Raw genomic sequence first — 16,721 nt, 5'->3', positions numbered from 1 at the left:
GAATGAGCAGGGAAAGAGGATGTAAGCATAATCTAAGTAACAGTCTAGAAGTTTTGCTGTGGTGTTTGGTCAGTTTCCCATGTATCAGGGAAGGCCAGGGGGCCAGAGGGGGCAGCCTGCTCCACCAGGGGCCTCTCCAGAGGCCGCAGGGGGGCTTCGGCTCCGATGACTGGAGTGCCTCCTCCCCCTCCTTCTGCACAATTTGACCCTGTAATGAGTTGATCGATTTACAAGGACAGTGAAAAACTTCCAGCCAAAAAGCTGGCTAGTTTGAAACAGTCTTAAATTACCAGTTAACTGTGAAAGCCCACATTTATGTTATATATGGAGTGGTAATTCGTGTTGAGAAAATGGTTGATACTAATAAAGAAGGGGGAGATTTGGGAATGTGGCCATGGGGGTTGGAAAGCCCCGTGGTTGAGATAACATTAGGCTCTTAACGATGAGGCCATCATGAATGTAAAAGAGTTTAGAGGGAACAAAGAAGGGTGATTCAGGAGACTCCATGCAGTCTGGGGTTTCTTGTTCTCCAGCTGGTTTCTTGTTCTCCAGCCATTAAGGCATGGAAGTTTCTGGGTGTTTACTGTTGCTGTTATATTCAAAGTTGTTTGACCAATGAAAAGTTGTTTTGAGAAGAACTGCTGTGGAGAGAAGGGTATAAGAGGGGAGCCTGACCTCAAGATAAATAAAAAAAAGGCAACACCATGAAGTTATGTCATCAATAAAGAAGCAGGAAAGAGGAATTAAAAGGAACAGGCTAGCAGAACAGACATCAGGTTCGATCTGCTGTGGAGAGAAGGGTATAAGAGGGGAGCCTGCCCTCAAGATAAAAATAAAAGGCAACCAGGTTTGATCTGTGAAGAACGGGATATATAAGGCCTGAAGACCGAGTTGCTTGACAACTTAAAGCAAGACATATTGTTCAAAAGGAATGGAAAATGGAGACTGTTAAGTCATGGAACTTAAAGGATTGTTTGTTACCTTTCCTGATTGTATGTATGTATAGGCATATTCAGGTTTAGTATGCAAAAGCAATGTTCTGTATATTTAGAATGTTTGATGTTCATGTGATTCAAAAATTGAAGCTGAAATTTCATTAAGTGGTATATTCTTTATTGCAGTGCTGCATGCACGGGGGATCTCTCCACCTATTGTGCATAACCAAAGCGGAAAACAATCTTGAATTTATACAATCAATCTATTAATATTCTACAGGCGTCTATACATATTCATCACCTATCCCCGCCTTCCCTCGTTTCTCATGCTAATTAGCTTTTTGGCACCTTGCGCCTGCATAGAGCCTCCCAAGAATTGCGGGCAGGGGTCTTCGGGACATGGGCAGTGGCCTTTGGGAGGAAGACCCCGAGTCTTCCTCACAGCGTACTTTTCACCTTTGGTCAGGAATCTGCTGAGTTGGCACGTTTCTTAATTGCAAGAGCTGGCTTTTGCTGATTCTTGTTTGTTGTATCTTTATTATGAATTCTAATATTCTGTTTTGAGATTTATAGTCCTTACATCTGTTTCTCTGTCTGTCTGCCGCTTCCTTATCTGGGGATTGTCCTTGCCTCCCCAATGTCTATTGTCCTTGCCTCCCCTATGTCTCCTTAATCACGTGTGTGTGTGTTGGTGGAGCGTAGACTCCCTGCACACCCAGTGCTGTTTACTTGCCTTTTATACCTTTTATAGCTTTTATACCTTTTATCAATATTCTTTATAAATATAACTAAATTCAGATTGAGTTGAGACTTCATTTATAACAAACATCACTCTTAAAATGCAGTTACCTGGCTAGATATTTTAATGAGACTCAGGTAGGTCACATAGAAAATCTTGTAGTCATTCTTGCTTAAATGAGAGTTGAGCTGATCTTCCCTGTTTCTTCTGTGAAGATATGGTGCTGGACAGTAAGATCCATCACAACTTACAGTTTAGTTGGAATGGTGTTGTCAGGTATTTTTATTATTACCGTCTAACTATAAGCAAATAATAACAAATAACAAACTATAAAAATACTATAACAAACTATAAAAATACAAACTATAAAAAAATAACAAACTGTAAGCAAATAATAACAAATAATTGTTGTAACTTGCTATCAACATGCTTTAACTTTCTGGACAAGCATTAACAAATGTTGTTCATTGTGTTTGACCAGTCTCTTATTATCTGAATATTTTTCTTACTCTTTCTAGAATTTAGCAACTGACTCAATCTTGATATCGGACTGCTTCAAGTTGTTGTTTTACAACAGCATGCCAGACTGTAAGTATCAAGGACCTTGAGTAGTTTGAAAAGTAGGGCTGTCAGCAATAATTGCTATTCCTAACAGGGCCCTTCCTCTTTTTAAGTACAGTTTTGTAAAATTACTGTATAGATTCTCTTGTAAACCTTCCATAAAGCGTTCTAATTTTTTCTCTGGAATATTGTTATGTATCTGTCATATAAACAGACTACAGTTTCCATATGCTTCCAGCCTTCATATTTTCTTTTGTTTATATATTTCCCTTAGCGCAAGCAGAATGAGGTGCTGTTAACAAAGTGCTTTCCAATCATCTTCCATAATGGTTACACAACAGACTTCAGAATTCTTCTGGACATACTCCTATTGTCTGTAATGGTATCTGTTACTAGTATCTCTGTTTTAATTATAAGAATCTTCAAAACATTTTCTTTAGCTTTAATTACACTTAGCTTTTGGCCTCAAATAGTGAATGATGTCATCCTGAAGTGCTCAAACAAATTGCTCTCTCTGGGTTAAATGGGAAAGGGTTTAAGGCAGGTTATGCTCAGTCAGGGGTCCCTTAGTGTGCTAGGATTAATTTCACAGACATTGCCACAGGATGCTATAGATAGATGAATTTCAGGATAGGCTGTTAAATCAGCTCCCCCCTGCGCAGCCCCCTATATCCCTGAAGAAAGAAAATGACAAGATGTCTGGATGGAAGGCATTGTGCTGTACTAAGAAGAGGTTGAAATTAAAAGTAAAACTGAGAAACCCTTGTGTTACTTTTGTTATAAATGAAGTCTCAACTCAATCTGAATTTAGTAATATTTATAAAAGAATGTTATATACGGAGTGGTAATTTGTGTTGAGAAAATGGTTGATATTAATAAAGAAGGGGGAGATTTGGGAATGTGGCCATGGGGGTTGGAAAGCCCCGTGGTTGAGATAACATTAGGCTCTTAACGATGAGGCCATCATGAATGTAAAAGAGTTTAGAGGGAACAAAGAAGGGTGATTCAGGAGACTCCATGCAGTCTGGGGTTTCTTGTTCTCCAGCTGGTTTCTTGTTCTCCAGCCATTAAGGCATGGAAGTTTCTGGGTGTTTACTGTTGCTGTTATATTCAAAGTTGTTTGACCAATGAAAAGTTGTTTTGAGAAGAACTGCTGTGGAGAGAAGGGTATAAGAGGGGAGCCTGACCTCAAGATAAATAAAAAAAAGGCAACACCATGAAGTTATGTCATCAATAAAGAAGCAGGAAAAAGAAGTGAAGAGGAACAGGCTAGCAGAATGGAGACCAGGACAGGAACAGGCACATTGATTGCCTCATGAAGATCAGTTCGGCCAAACTCAGCAAACTGCTCAGAGAAGCTCGTACAGAAAGTTTCTGGAAATAGGCATACTGGAGCTGGAGAGAAGCTCAATCTGAGAAAAGCGGACCTGTGCACACAACTGCCCCTTGCTGGTAAGCAGTTGCGCATTATGGGGAATCATACGTCCTTAGGAACAAAGACTGTCCTGGTAACCTTACAGTTTATTCTCCTTATTAACAATCAGACAGTTTATGATCCTGAAACATGGGACCAAACTGAGGTCAAGGCGTGGGACTCTACAGCTAAAAACAACAAGGTTGCAGTGGGATTGCTTGGCACCTGGCTAGCAGTCACTGAAGCCTTAAAGTGCCATGTGGGATCACAGTCAGACATGTGTGGTTTGTCAGACAGTGAGGGAGCTGTGGGCTCGTTTACTGATCCGACTGCTATGCCATGGGCCCCTCTGCTGCTACTGCCATCGAAGGCTTTTGCTGTTATGCCCCCTGTTGACCTGAACGTGCCTTTTGACCCAGGCCTTATTGGCCTTAAAAAAGATGAATATGCTTTTCTTTGATCTGAAAAGAACGGGATACATAAGGCCCAAAGACCAAGTTGCTTGACAACTTGAAGCGAGACATATTGTTCAAAAGGAATGGAAAATGGAGACTGTTAAGTCATGGAACTTAAAGGATTGTTTGTTACCTTTCCTGATTGTATGTATGTATAGGCATATTCAGGTTTAGTATGCAAAAGCAATGTTCTGTATATTTAGAATGTTTGATGTTCGTGTGTGCATATTGGTGGAGCGTAGACTCCTCGCACACCCAGCGCTGTTTAATTGCCTTTTATACCTTTTATAATTATTTCTTTTATAAATATTACTACATTCAGATTGAATTGAGACTTTGTTTATAACAGTAAGGACATAGGATTCCCCATAATGCACAACTGCTTACCAGCGAGGGGCAGTTGTGTGCGCGGGTCCACTTCTCTCAGCTTGAGCTTCTCTCCAGCTCCAGTGTGCCTATTTCCAGCGACTTTCTCTACGAGCTTCTTTGAACGGTTTGCTGAGTCTGGCCGAACCGATCTTCATCAGGCGATCAATGTGCCTGTTCCCGTCCTGGTCTCCATTCTGCTAGCCTGTTCCTTTTCATTCCTTCTTTCTGCTTCTTTATTGCTGACATGACATAACTTCATTATATCTTATTGCCTTTTTTTTATCTTGAGGTCAGGCTCCCTTCTCTCCACAGCAGTTCTTTTCAAAACAACTTTTCATTGGTCAAACAACTTTGAATATAACAGCAACAGGAAACACCCAGAAACTTCCATGCCTTAAGGGCTGGAGAACAAGAAACCCCAGACTGCATGGAGTCTCCTGAATCACCCTTCTTTGTTCCCTCTAAACTCTTTTATATTCCTGATGCTCTCATCGTTTAGAGTCTAATGTTATCTCAACCATGGGCTTTCCAAGCCCCATGGCCACACTCTCAAATCTCCCCCTTCTTTATTAATATCAACCATTTTCTCGACATGAATTACCACTCCATATATAACACTTAAATAACATTTCCAGAGTGTATTCAGATGCCTCTGGGAGAGCCTTGATTTGCTTTTTTAATAGTTGATTGAGATGAAATGCTTATATTGCAGTGAAATATCATTTTAAAATGAAGCATTAATAATGATTCAAATGTTGATAAAGAATAAAACCTACATGACTTTAGGAATACAGTTGGATTGAAATGTTTCAAGTTCAACAGAATTTTTTGTTTAAAAATCACTCTTCCATGCAATTTTTAATTTTCTTTGCATCACAAATCTACTTTTCTCTAAAAGTGCAGTTTCATGTAACAACTAATCCAGTGTAACACAAGACTGCTGCTGAAAGATGCAGTCCTGCTCTGCTCCCTGTTTTCTCAGCAAAGATCAGATGGCCATAGAGTCAGTTCAGCTTGCTTTTAGAGCAGGGAGGAGTGAGTTTGGTGGCATGTCAGTAAGCTGAACATGATAAACAGAGAACTTAGTTCTGTCCTTTATTCATATGAATAAACAGACGCAAAAGTAAACAGAAACAGGTTCACATTAGCCTGCAGACACTTTCTTCCAGCAGAGCAAGTTGGCCTGTATACTCTACATGGAACTGTGAGGTCTGGGAAATGGTAATATTTTATGAAGATTTGCATTCATGAATCAGTGATAAATAATTGTTTCAAGAGTGATCAGAAGGCATTTTTATATAGTAACTGTTCTATTTCAGTCAGTTCCTTTTCAGTCTTTCTATTCTTACATCTGATGTTAACTTGAGCCTTTGGGAATGTTGGACTGGAAAAACTTCCATGGTCATTAAATGCAATTTCCTGTAGAAGCCATTATTACCCAGAAAGGTCACAAGACCATTCACTCCTTACTCTCTGAACTCTGCAAGCCTCCGAACACCTCCAAATACCGGAAGGTAGATTTGAGGTTTTTAAGAAGAAAGCTCAAGAATGAGTGTGTGATGTAAAAAGTGAGCAGGAGAGAAATGTGTCTGCCTGCACCATATGAGGGATTCTCTAAAGTCTAGATTATTTAGCATTAAGGACTGGATGCTAATTTTCAGGTCTTGTTGCAAAACATCTGGATAGAGAGGTGGTGGCTGCCAGTGTCAGAGCAAATATAGCAGAATTCATGCATCTAATTCCACTTTCAAGTCCCATATGGACACAGCAGCAGCTAATCTAGAAGTGCCAATAAATGCTCAGACCCAGCAGGAGGCCATTGGCTGCCAGGATGGCATGCTGTGCTCTTCTTGGCATTCCCAAGACATAAGCAGGCAGTTGGATGGAACTGTTCTGGAGGCTGGATCTGGCCTCTGTGGCCCCTGCTATTTTAAGCACCCAGCATTAATATGCCTGGATGACATTAGGAAGTAAGGTCTATAGTGTGTCTATAGAAAAAAGGCAAATTAAAAACAAAAAACATTAACCCTAGGGGTATTTTCCTAGGGGTGGAGGGAAGGGGGAGGGAAGGGGGAGGGAGGGGGAGGGAGGGGGGAGGCAGCGTCTCCAAATCTAATTATTGGTTTAGCCTTGAGCATGTGTGCAAGATGTTAAAGCGGGCATGTTTACAACTATGCTTGTTTCCCCATCTATAAAATGGGAACAGTAACACAGATCTTCCTTTCAGAATTCATTTTTTGAATTAATATTGACACATCTCTCAAGGCCTAGTGATTTAAAAGTTGCCTTGAAAAAGCCAATAAATTTCAGAAGAAAAAGAAAACTAAATTTCAATTTTATGGCCTAGGGTCACTGTCCTATAGTTGATAATCTTTCACTTAAGTTTAGCCAGATCTTTTGAAACTATGTCATGTTACAATATTGAAGATGCTATCAGAGTACAGTTTTCAGGATTCCTGACAATGGTGGGAATGTTCATGCTCTTGCTGAGAGTGTCTGCATCAATTTCATGCTTTCTTTTGACATTTGCTCTTAAGATTTGTTACTGGAAGATCTTTCTTCCTCCTTTTCATGCCAGACGTTCTTTCTACAGGTGAACCACCCCCATGTTAGTAGGACAGTTTTATGTAAGTGGTTATTCCCAAAAGGTCTGTTTTTCTGCTTTCTGGTAGCTGTCAAATTAAGTTCCAAAAGATCCTTGTGTTACAGGTTTTCTGTTTCAGGATCTTATTTGTGCTTTTATGGACAGTGAAATGATACTTTGTGATTCCAGGCTTCTGAGAAGTTTCTGAGATGCTGCTGATTTTTTAGCGTACTGTCTGCTCAGTTCATGTTAGTTCATCCTCGTTTTCTAGCAGCAGGCTGCGTTTATGTAACAGAGATGTGATATTGCAATAGTCATGGCTGTCTGACACCGGTGGATGTGTCTACAAGCATGATAGCCTAAAACTGAGCAATTTTCCTAACTCCTTTTGCAGTCAAGTTCAGTCTCTGCAGGGAGAGAGATTTCAGTGCTAGAAATACAAAATATGGATGGAGCCAGACCTCTTCCCAATCTAAGAAGGACTTTTTTGTTGAGTGATAGAAATGTTTGGTAGGGATTTCATAACTGTACAGTAGAACTTTTTACTTGAATTTTCATGTATTTCTAGGAACTGCTGAGTTCTCACTGTCCCTTCTGTCTGGGAACAGCTGCTGAGAAAGGAGGAAAAAAAAAGTTCTTAGCTTTAAGCAAAAGGTAGAGTGGCAACCAAAACCAGCTGTAGAATGCATGATATTGATGACCGTGACTTACAGATATTCTCCAATTCATATGTACTCTATACTATTTTGAAACAAGAGACTGTTGTAAAAAGGACAAAAGAGCCTACAGAAAAGCATTCCCCACAGCCACTTTTGCCCTTACATTAGCTTGCAGCATTTTAGAGAGTCTAAGTAAAAGTTTTTAACTGCTGTCATTTGATTCCCACATCTCCTCTATCTGTTTCTACAAAAGATTTCAGTGGAAATTATTTTAAATGCGCACAAAGCAATAAAATACTTCTGTGTTCAGTCACTTCATTCATGTTAGTAGGTTGTCCGTTGTGGCGGTATTGGGATAAATGTTTTTCAGATGCATCTTTTTGTTATTAGTTTAAGATGAGATATTGGGAAGGGGGCACTGAGGCTTATTTTGTCAGATGATGTTTTTGTTTTGTGCTAATAAGTTCAAGCCCTTAGTAAATATGACTGATTTTTTTTTTTTTTTTTTTTTTCTGCTCAGTGTACTGCCAGAGTAATCAGTGGCAGCTGCAAGTTCTTGGGTTATTCTGCTACCTAGGAAACACCATTATTCATCCTGTATCTTTGATTGCACTTTGTTTGCATTGTGGGCTATTGCATTGATAGCACAGCTAACGTTAATGTTCCTTCTACAGTTTCCAGCTTCTCCAGCAGTCTAGAACTCTGTTAACAGAAAATGCCAGACAAATTTCCCCATAGCTTAAAAGGGGACTTGTTTGCAGGTCAGGGAGATGTATGCGTTCAACAGTCATTGTTTGTCATAGGTGGTTATGGGCAGTGGAGATGTTATGGTCCTGTAAATAAATTGTGCTCATCTTCCTTTCTTTAGCCATGCTATTGTGTTGCTGTACGTATGTCCTTTGTAATGCATTAAAGCACAGAAGGACTAAAGTTATTTACAGTTGTTATATGGACTGACTTGATTGGGGGAAAAAAAAAAAAGTTTATAGAATTTTCAGGCATGTTTGGTCAAGCAGGACTACCTCGATAGAAGTATAGTACATAAAATAATTACTGAGTAATTCAGATCAAAAGTAAGCATTGTTTCCTTCCAGAGCCTCCAAGGGACTATGGCCTAATCTCTAATCTGTGCTAAAGCATGTTTAATGGCAGGAATCTTTTCTGTTGCTGACATAACGAAGGGCTGTGGCCATCCAGAGCCCACAGGCTTGTTTTCAAAGGTGAGGTTTTGTCCAATATTAATCATAGCAACAGGATGTACTAGAATGTAAAGTTTTCAAAACTAATTGGAGTTGAGATGAGTAAAGTAATGATGTATGACAAGACCCTGTGCTACCTGATCAAGAACTGAAACTGGGATTCATCTGAGCAGGCGGTTGTACCTAGTGAGCCCCTGCAGTCCTGCAAGCTGAATGCAGGGCGAGTCAGTGCTTTGTTGGAGCCTTGGGCTTCTACGTCTCTTACATGACGTGAGAAGTTTAGGCAAGGAATTGAATTGATGTAATTCATACATGTGTCAGAGCAGCCTGCGACTGAAATTTATATGGTTTATTCTCTTGTAAAGGAAAGTGTTTGGGTGAAAGTGTGCAATGACAAAATTAACAATGGGGATTCAAATTGGAAAAGCTGGAATACATCCACTTTTTATTGTGTTTTCCACAACTGAAGTTATCACCGTTGATTCCCCTAGTGTGTCTGCTTTATATTTTACACGTTACGCGTTAACTCCTTCCCTGTTACAGGTCCCCAACAGTTTTTGCTGTCTGTGACCCTAACGTAGCCAAGGTCCCAGTCCATCCCGCTGTGCCTTCACGAAGAACATTCCGTCAGGGATTCTTTCTTTCAGGAAAAACAAACAAACAAACAAAAAACACCCCAAAAGCAGCCGCGAGCTGCCTCTAGCTCCCTCACGACGGGGCGGAGCGGGAGCAGCCCCTTTCGCCGCGGGCAGGGCCGGGCCGGCCCCGGCGAGGAGGAGCCCCCCGGTAGGGCCGAGCAGGGCAGAGCCGTGCAGGGCCGGGCCCACATCGCGCACGCCCGCGGCCGCTCCCTGCGGTGCCCGCGCGGTGGCGGCAGGTAGCATGGCCCTCGGGCCGCGGCTCGGCGCCCTCCTCACGGCGCTCCTCGCCGGCCTGGCGGGGGCTGCCCCGGGGCCCGGCGGCAGGAGGGGCTCGGCGGGAGACGCTTGCGGAGGGCGGGTGAGAGGGGCCGGGGGCACGGGAGAGGAGAGCAGGAGGTCCCCGGGCTCTTTGGGGCCGGGAGCGGGCGTGTGGGGAGCGATAGGGGAAGGGGGTGAAGGGTGGGTTGCGGGCTTCGCCTTTTGTTCCCGGCGCTGCCGTGCCCTACTGTCAGGCTCTGGGCTGCGTTTCCTTTCTCTTTGCTGTGTCTGAGCGAGGTGTGCTGTTCGGTGCTGTGCGGGTACAAACGCGGTCAGTGTGCGACGATGCGGGGACGCCAGAGGCTTAGGGGCTTTGCCGTTTTTTTGGGATGTCAGCCGTGGTTTCCCTGGCTTCGGGTCACATCCTGCACGATCCGGACCGCGACGCAGTCCGGGAGTCCGCAGGGGGCAGCGGAGGGAGGCGAGAGGGTTGAAAAAACTTGTAAAAAGCAGTGAACAACAGACTTCTGATAAAGCTTCAGGTTTAAACCTTTGTGCCGGATGGATCTGTTGAAGGCTGGACTCCCCTACCGGCTCTTTTTAAGTGAAGATCCCAAATACAACATTTGGGCTCGGTGCACCCCTTGTGCGATCCCCAGGGGGAGGCAGGATGCGCTGCTGGGGCGCGGGGCCTGCTCTTGCTCTGTACCTTCCTGTCCTGCTTCACATTGACTTGTTGTGTGTTCTCTTGCTACCTGTTAAGTCACAGCACTCCTGTAGTTCACTTTGACACTTGTAGAAACGTGCTGGGTTAATTTTTGCTTACGTAATTATTGTAGTTGTGTGTTTCTGAATGCACCAGAATCCTGTCAATATAAATCTTTTAGATTAGTAGAAACTTTTTTTTCAAATTACCGTGAAAAAGCTTTGCTTTGCTCACTTAGAACAAATGTAACACTTTTCTGTTTAACATTTTTCTGTTACATATATCTGAACTAGGAAGCTCAGACTTCCCTAGACAACTGATCAGATAGATATCTTGTCTGATCGGTTAGAGTTTCACAGCCTTGATTTTTGTAATGCCAGTTTTGCTTAGGATTGCCTACCAGGGAAGCATTTATTAGAATAATGACTGCAGGATAGTACCCATTGTGTCAGTTAGGTGGTATTTATCTTTGTATTTATCTGCATGTAAGTTGTGAGTAGAATTGACATGCTAGTGAGTGACTGATGGCCCCTCTAACACATTGTCTGCTCTGGAGTAGGGCTGCCTTTGAAGTAGTACCCTGCAGGAAGTAAAGAGACTATTTGCTCTATTAAAATTCCTTGGTATTTCCTCTGTTTAACCACAGGCCACTTCCCCTCTGCCACACTAAACACTGCAGGGACACTGACTGATTGAAAGGACACAAGCCCTGAAGTAATTGTATCCTATTGAAACAGATATTCTTATTGCAGGTTATTTGTAAGTAGTGTCTAATTAATGTGTGTTAAGGACATGAATAAATCTTAACGTTTTATGTAGAGAAATACATGCCATGAAAACATCTGGCATGTATTAAATGAAGCAATTGAATTGAGGTAATTCTCAGTGGCATACATTACCTAGAAAAAAATTGGTTGATTTTTAGTAATTCTTTAACAAAAAATAAAATTGGATAGCTGACTGTATCTGCACTTAAATACATGTGTTGGATAGTTTCCTGTGTTAAAGCTGTGACTATGTGATGTACTTCTCACCCCTGCTTAATCTGTTTTATTTTTTGAGTATTGTTTTTCAAAAATCTGCGTTTAGTTCCATCACGGTGCATTTACACAAGTAATTCTCATTTTCTTCTCACTCTGTGGCATATAGTTTTAATTTTCCTCAATATGGTGTGGCAGTAAAAGCTTGACTTGATGAGATCTCAGGAGGAGGAAGTATTTGATATTTTGATTCATAGCTCCTGAAATTATTCTTAATAGTTAATGTTCTCAAAATTAAAGGCATTTAATATTTTTACAACTTACATTGCAAAACACATGCCTGTATTTATTGCTTTCTCTAGCAATACTTTGGTATGGGTTTTGCAAGCAGTAATTCGGCTAATATTAGAATGAGTAACTTAAAGAATGCTACTAACAATTAGAAGGGATTTCAGTGGATCCAGGATTTTAGAGTGTGGATTGACTTTGCTAAGTATAGGATTTCTTTCATTGATGTTTAACAGTAATTTTAATGTATTCCTACACTTAACATTATTTCAGAGAGTAGAATTGTATTGCAAAGTAGCTTTCCATATGGATGGTCTTACCACATCATATGCATACCTTTATCCAGGAAAAAATAAACCAGGGGAGGGCCTCTTTTAATCTAGAAAAAGTGTGTCCACATGGGGAGCTATTCTGGAGAAGTATGCTCTGATTTTTTTTTTTTCATTCTATAAAAAAGATGTGAGGGAAGTCAGAATTGGTCTCTGATGTTGATTTGAATATATTTCACATTCATTTATTCGGTGTTAAACACATGAGCAACTTTACTCTCAAGTTGTTTTGTAGATTCTAATGGGAGTACACACATTAGTAACTTTTTTCATATGTTTAATTTCTCTGAAGATCCTCGCACTGAACCATGTTCAGTATAAAGCTTAAAATTAATGAGACTGTATGATGAGAAAATAAACATAGCATTTTAGCAAACCTCTTTTTCCACCCACCTCTGGTTAGCAGAGAGCTGTAACTTTCTTTTCTCTGCTAAGTAAAGTTTATCAGACGCACTGGGGGCTCTCTGTTCCCCTGCATTCTCTCCTCAAATGCTTCCTGTGTCATCATCTATGTTTCTTATGTAAGGAGCTTTCTATATCCTCCTGTTTCATAGCAGGGACTCTGAAGATGCCCGCTTCGTATCATTCCACCACCAGGAGCTCTATCTGCCCCTCTGCTTCTTTAGGCTTATGCCCATCACACAAACGTTCTTCTCTACAGCTAGGGTTTTTCTAAGCACAGACCTAAGTCATACCCAAACAATTTTTCCAGCTAAATATGTGCATTGGGAACTTTATTTGAGAGGAAGAATGCCTTGTAAAATAAGAAATAACTTGAGAGTTTAATTTCCTCACTTTGATTCTTTAACTGCTGGAAAATAATAAGAAATAAGACTTTTCTCTTTCAGTGTATTTAAAATTTTCAAATGAAAATTTTCAGTGAAGAAGGAGGGGGAGAGGTGCTCCAGGCTGGAGCAGAAGTCCCCTGTGGCCTGTGGTGAGGACCATGGTGAAGCAGGCTGTCCCCTGCAGCCTGTGGAGTACCATGGTGGAGCAGGTAGACCTCCACAGAACAAGGCTGCGGCCTGTGGAAGACCTCAACCAGAGCAGATTCTGGGCCGGACCTGTAGCCCATGGAGAGGAGCCCACACAGGAGCAGGTGACCTGGCAGGAGCTGCTGCCCATGGGGGACCCAGGTTGGAGCAGTTTGCTCCTGAGGGATGGACCCCAGACTCATATCTGGAGCAGTTCTTGAGGAGCTGCTGCCTGTGGGAAGCCCATGCCAGATCAGTTCACTAAAGACTGCTCCCCAGCGCTCACCAGGTTGCCTGAGGAGGGGTGAACTGGCCCAGGTTGGAAACGGAGCGGGTCAAAACTGCGCTGGTCAGTAGTGGGATTGCACCTGTGAATAGCCACTGCAGCGTTAGCCTGGGCAACATGGAGAGACGCAGGCTCCTGACTCAGCATAGGGAGATAGTAAGATTTATTGCCTATTACTAACAAGCTAGAGAAGCGAGAAACAAATGAAAGAAACCAAAAGCACCTTCCCCCCCCGCCATCCACCCTCTTCTACCTTCTAGAAGTGTTCTAAAATAATTTTTCAGATCTTTTTTTCCCTCTCCACTGGCATATAGAACGATGCAATGGCATTTTAGAATTCATTAGATGTATCACTTCAAGCTTAGTACGTTTCTCTCATTAGATATAACTCAACATGTTGAGCACAGAGCTTTGCAAGCATGGTCGGTCATGCAGGTAAACATCTGTATTACTTTTGTTTAGCTTAAAACTTGGCTTCAAACTTTTTTTTTTATTTGAATGTCATTAATCAGGTAATGTTAGCAGATTTTTACAGTTCGCCATTTTTACTCTAGTGTCAGAAAGTGTTAATAACAGTCTTTCCTATTTAAGTTAAACAAAATTATGGAAACTTAAGCATGCTTATGTCATTGACATTAACCCTCAGCATTAACAACAAAAACACGTTTCCTTGTGTGTTGGTGTTGGGAAATGAGAATATGATGCTAATTAATAAGCTGTTGACCCAACAAGATTTCTGTAGTTGAAGTCTCTTAGGACTGTTACAGATTTGACTCATTTCCTCTTGAGACCATGTCTTTTATTTTAGATGTCAAACTCCACTCCTTGACTTACTCCCTCACCCCCCAATCTGCTTTTGAGTAAGTAGAAGCACAGTAACTACCATAGCAGACTTGTTAATTTAAAATCTCGAGGCAGTTCACAGAATCACAGAATTTCTAGGTTGGAAGAGACCTCAAGATCATCGAGTCCAACCTCTAACCTAACACTAACAGTCCCCACGAAACCATATCCCTAAGCTCTACATCTAAACGTCTTTTGAAGACTTCCAGGGATGGTGACTCCACCACCTCCCTGGGCAGCCTGTTCCAATGCCTCACAACCCTTTCAGTAAAAAAAGCTCTTCCTAACATCTAACCTAACAAGTTCATCAATAGATTAATACTTCTTAGCCCACTGCTGAAAAGATGTTAAGCAGTTGTGATTAGACAGTACTAGCTTTTCTTTGGTTAATTATTTGTTAACGTTAATGTAAGATGGATGTTACTTAATTAAAACTGCAACGTTTAAAGGCTGTTTAATAAGGACCAGCTGTCTTTTCCAACAGATCTGTCTAAAGATGATGAAACAGAGTTTTGATGTGAGTTTGCCTGCTTCATTCTACTCTAAGGCTGAATTTTACCCATAAATTTATTATGTTGTTTGGAAGCCAGCAAGATAACAGGAACGTAAAGCATTACTAGAGAACCATTAAGCTGGAATACCATTTTTAATTTATAATAATTATATATCCTTATTTTTTAAAACGATTTGTTATATTGCTATGGACATAATGAGTGTACTTTTTTTCTGAAACTTTAAGTTTATGCTGCTGTTTTTATACCATGTATTGTTTTTATGTATGAAAGTAAACATTATCCATAAATGCTTTGCATATAAAATCATATCAAATTCATGGAGGTTATATCCTTCTTCCTGTATTAATCATGAAATATACTGTAGCTTGCACTTCTTCCATAAAATAACTGAAAAGAAGGAGCTATGGCTAGGTCAGTACATATTATGTGCTTTATTTTAGGTTAGGATAATTTGAGACCCTTTTTAAAGATCAGAACTTAAGTGCAAACTTGAAAATAAAAAAAGATTTTATTTGCTTACATGTGAGGCATTGTACAACTTTTGTCTTGTCTAGCTATTTGTCTTTTCCAGCTCTCCTCAGGAGCAGTCAACTCATGTTGACACCCAAAGCTTCTACAAGTTTTTCCCCAAGAGACATCAATCAAATATATGCTTCAATTAGGAGAGTACTGTCTTAACACCAGTAAAGGATAGACTCATTTCTGTAGTTTTACTGCAATATCTGTTTAACAAAAACAATATATTATGGATTCGATTAACCAAAGTCTGCCAGCCAAGTTATAAGTGTGTATTTTTACATGCTTAAACTTATATTGCTTAGTAAATTGTACATTCGAGAACTAAGACATTGGATCTATTTATTAAAAAAAAAAAAAAAAAAAAAAAGGAAAAGTATTGAAGTATTGGTGATCTCGGTGGATTGGTGAGGATATTCCATAGTTGCTACCCTTTATCAAATTCTTGTACTGGTTTATACAAAACAGGTGCAATTTCTGGAAGTGAGTCATAAACTCCTCTAGAAGAAGGATCATTAAATGTGAGATGTTTATGACCAGGCAAGTGACAGCAGCTGGCAGTCCCGCAGTTAACTGTCACATGCTTGTGCAGAGCTCGACTAAGTCTTCAGCCCTGCCCAAGTGCAGTCTTCAGACTTCCAAACAGCAGAGTTGGAGATAGCAGAGCTGGAAAGAGCACCAGAAGAGACTGTCAGGGTAGAAACAGAACAAGATGAGACACATCTGGTAATTCTGGAATAAGTTCTAAAACATGGATAGATCAGATCAAGTAGATACTCTAAGAATACACTTCAGAGATTTCTCTAAAACCAGGAAAAAATAAAACAAAACAACCCCCTCCCCCCTGCCCTTTTTGAAGGTGAACATCAAGGTGGATGGATTCCCTCTATTGTCTCAGAAAAGTAGTTGTCTGCTCCTGCCACAGACATCCAGCACATAAACTTCTCTGTTCCTTCTTCAACCTGAGTTACCAGCAGTGACACTAGATGCGCTCCTTTAATAACCAGGTTAAAAAACATTAAGTATGAAATCCTTTTCACAGCATGCTGTGAATAATTAAGACTGGAATTGTGGCTAGAAAAATCTTCTGAAAGGCTTGTGTGGAGGTGAACTAAGGACTACAAGTTTAAGCATCAACCTGCAGTTGTGCACGATGCAGAACAGGGCAGGGATTCTTTTCTTCTAGATGCTTTTTGCTTGTTTGTTTCACTGGCAGGAAACTTTGACTGTGTGTAGCTACCAGGACATCTTGGGAGAGGGCCACGAATTTCTAGGGCACACAGGATGAAAAATGTGTTTTTCATGCAGCAGGTAAGCACTCTTTGATAGTGTCTGCAAGACAAGTGAGCAAAACTTTCAATAAAGTGTCAAAACAGTGGAACAGGCTCCCCAGGGAAGTGGTCACTGCACCGAGCCTGACTGAATTTAAGAAGAGATTGGACTGTGCACTTAGTCACATGGTCTGAACTT

General features: G+C 41.0%; 1 protein-coding gene across 3 annotated transcripts in view; it reads left to right on the top strand.

The window, feature by feature from the left end:
* Nucleotides 1–9,678: 9,678 nt before the first annotated feature.
* Nucleotides 9,679–16,721, top strand: part of IL17RD (interleukin 17 receptor D) — a 50,972-nt gene continuing 43,929 nt past the window's right edge. Inside the window, exon 1 of one of the 3 annotated variants that reach the window (XM_027467603.3) lies at nucleotides 9,679–9,914. In XM_027467603.3, coding sequence (XP_027323404.1) covers nucleotides 9,798–9,914 — 117 coding nt within the window. In that variant the 5' untranslated portion in view covers nucleotides 9,679–9,797. The remainder of the gene's footprint in view (nucleotides 9,915–16,721) is intronic. The other 2 variants (XM_027467604.3, XM_038185942.2) reach the window with 2 other exon arrangements.

This window comes from Anas platyrhynchos, chromosome 13 (genome assembly GCF_047663525.1).
Source record: "Anas platyrhynchos isolate ZD024472 breed Pekin duck chromosome 13, IASCAAS_PekinDuck_T2T, whole genome shotgun sequence".
Classification (NCBI taxonomy): Eukaryota; Metazoa; Chordata; class Aves; order Anseriformes; family Anatidae; genus Anas; species Anas platyrhynchos.
Note: the sequence above shows the minus strand (reverse complement) of the source record. Positions and strands in the feature narration are given on the sequence as shown.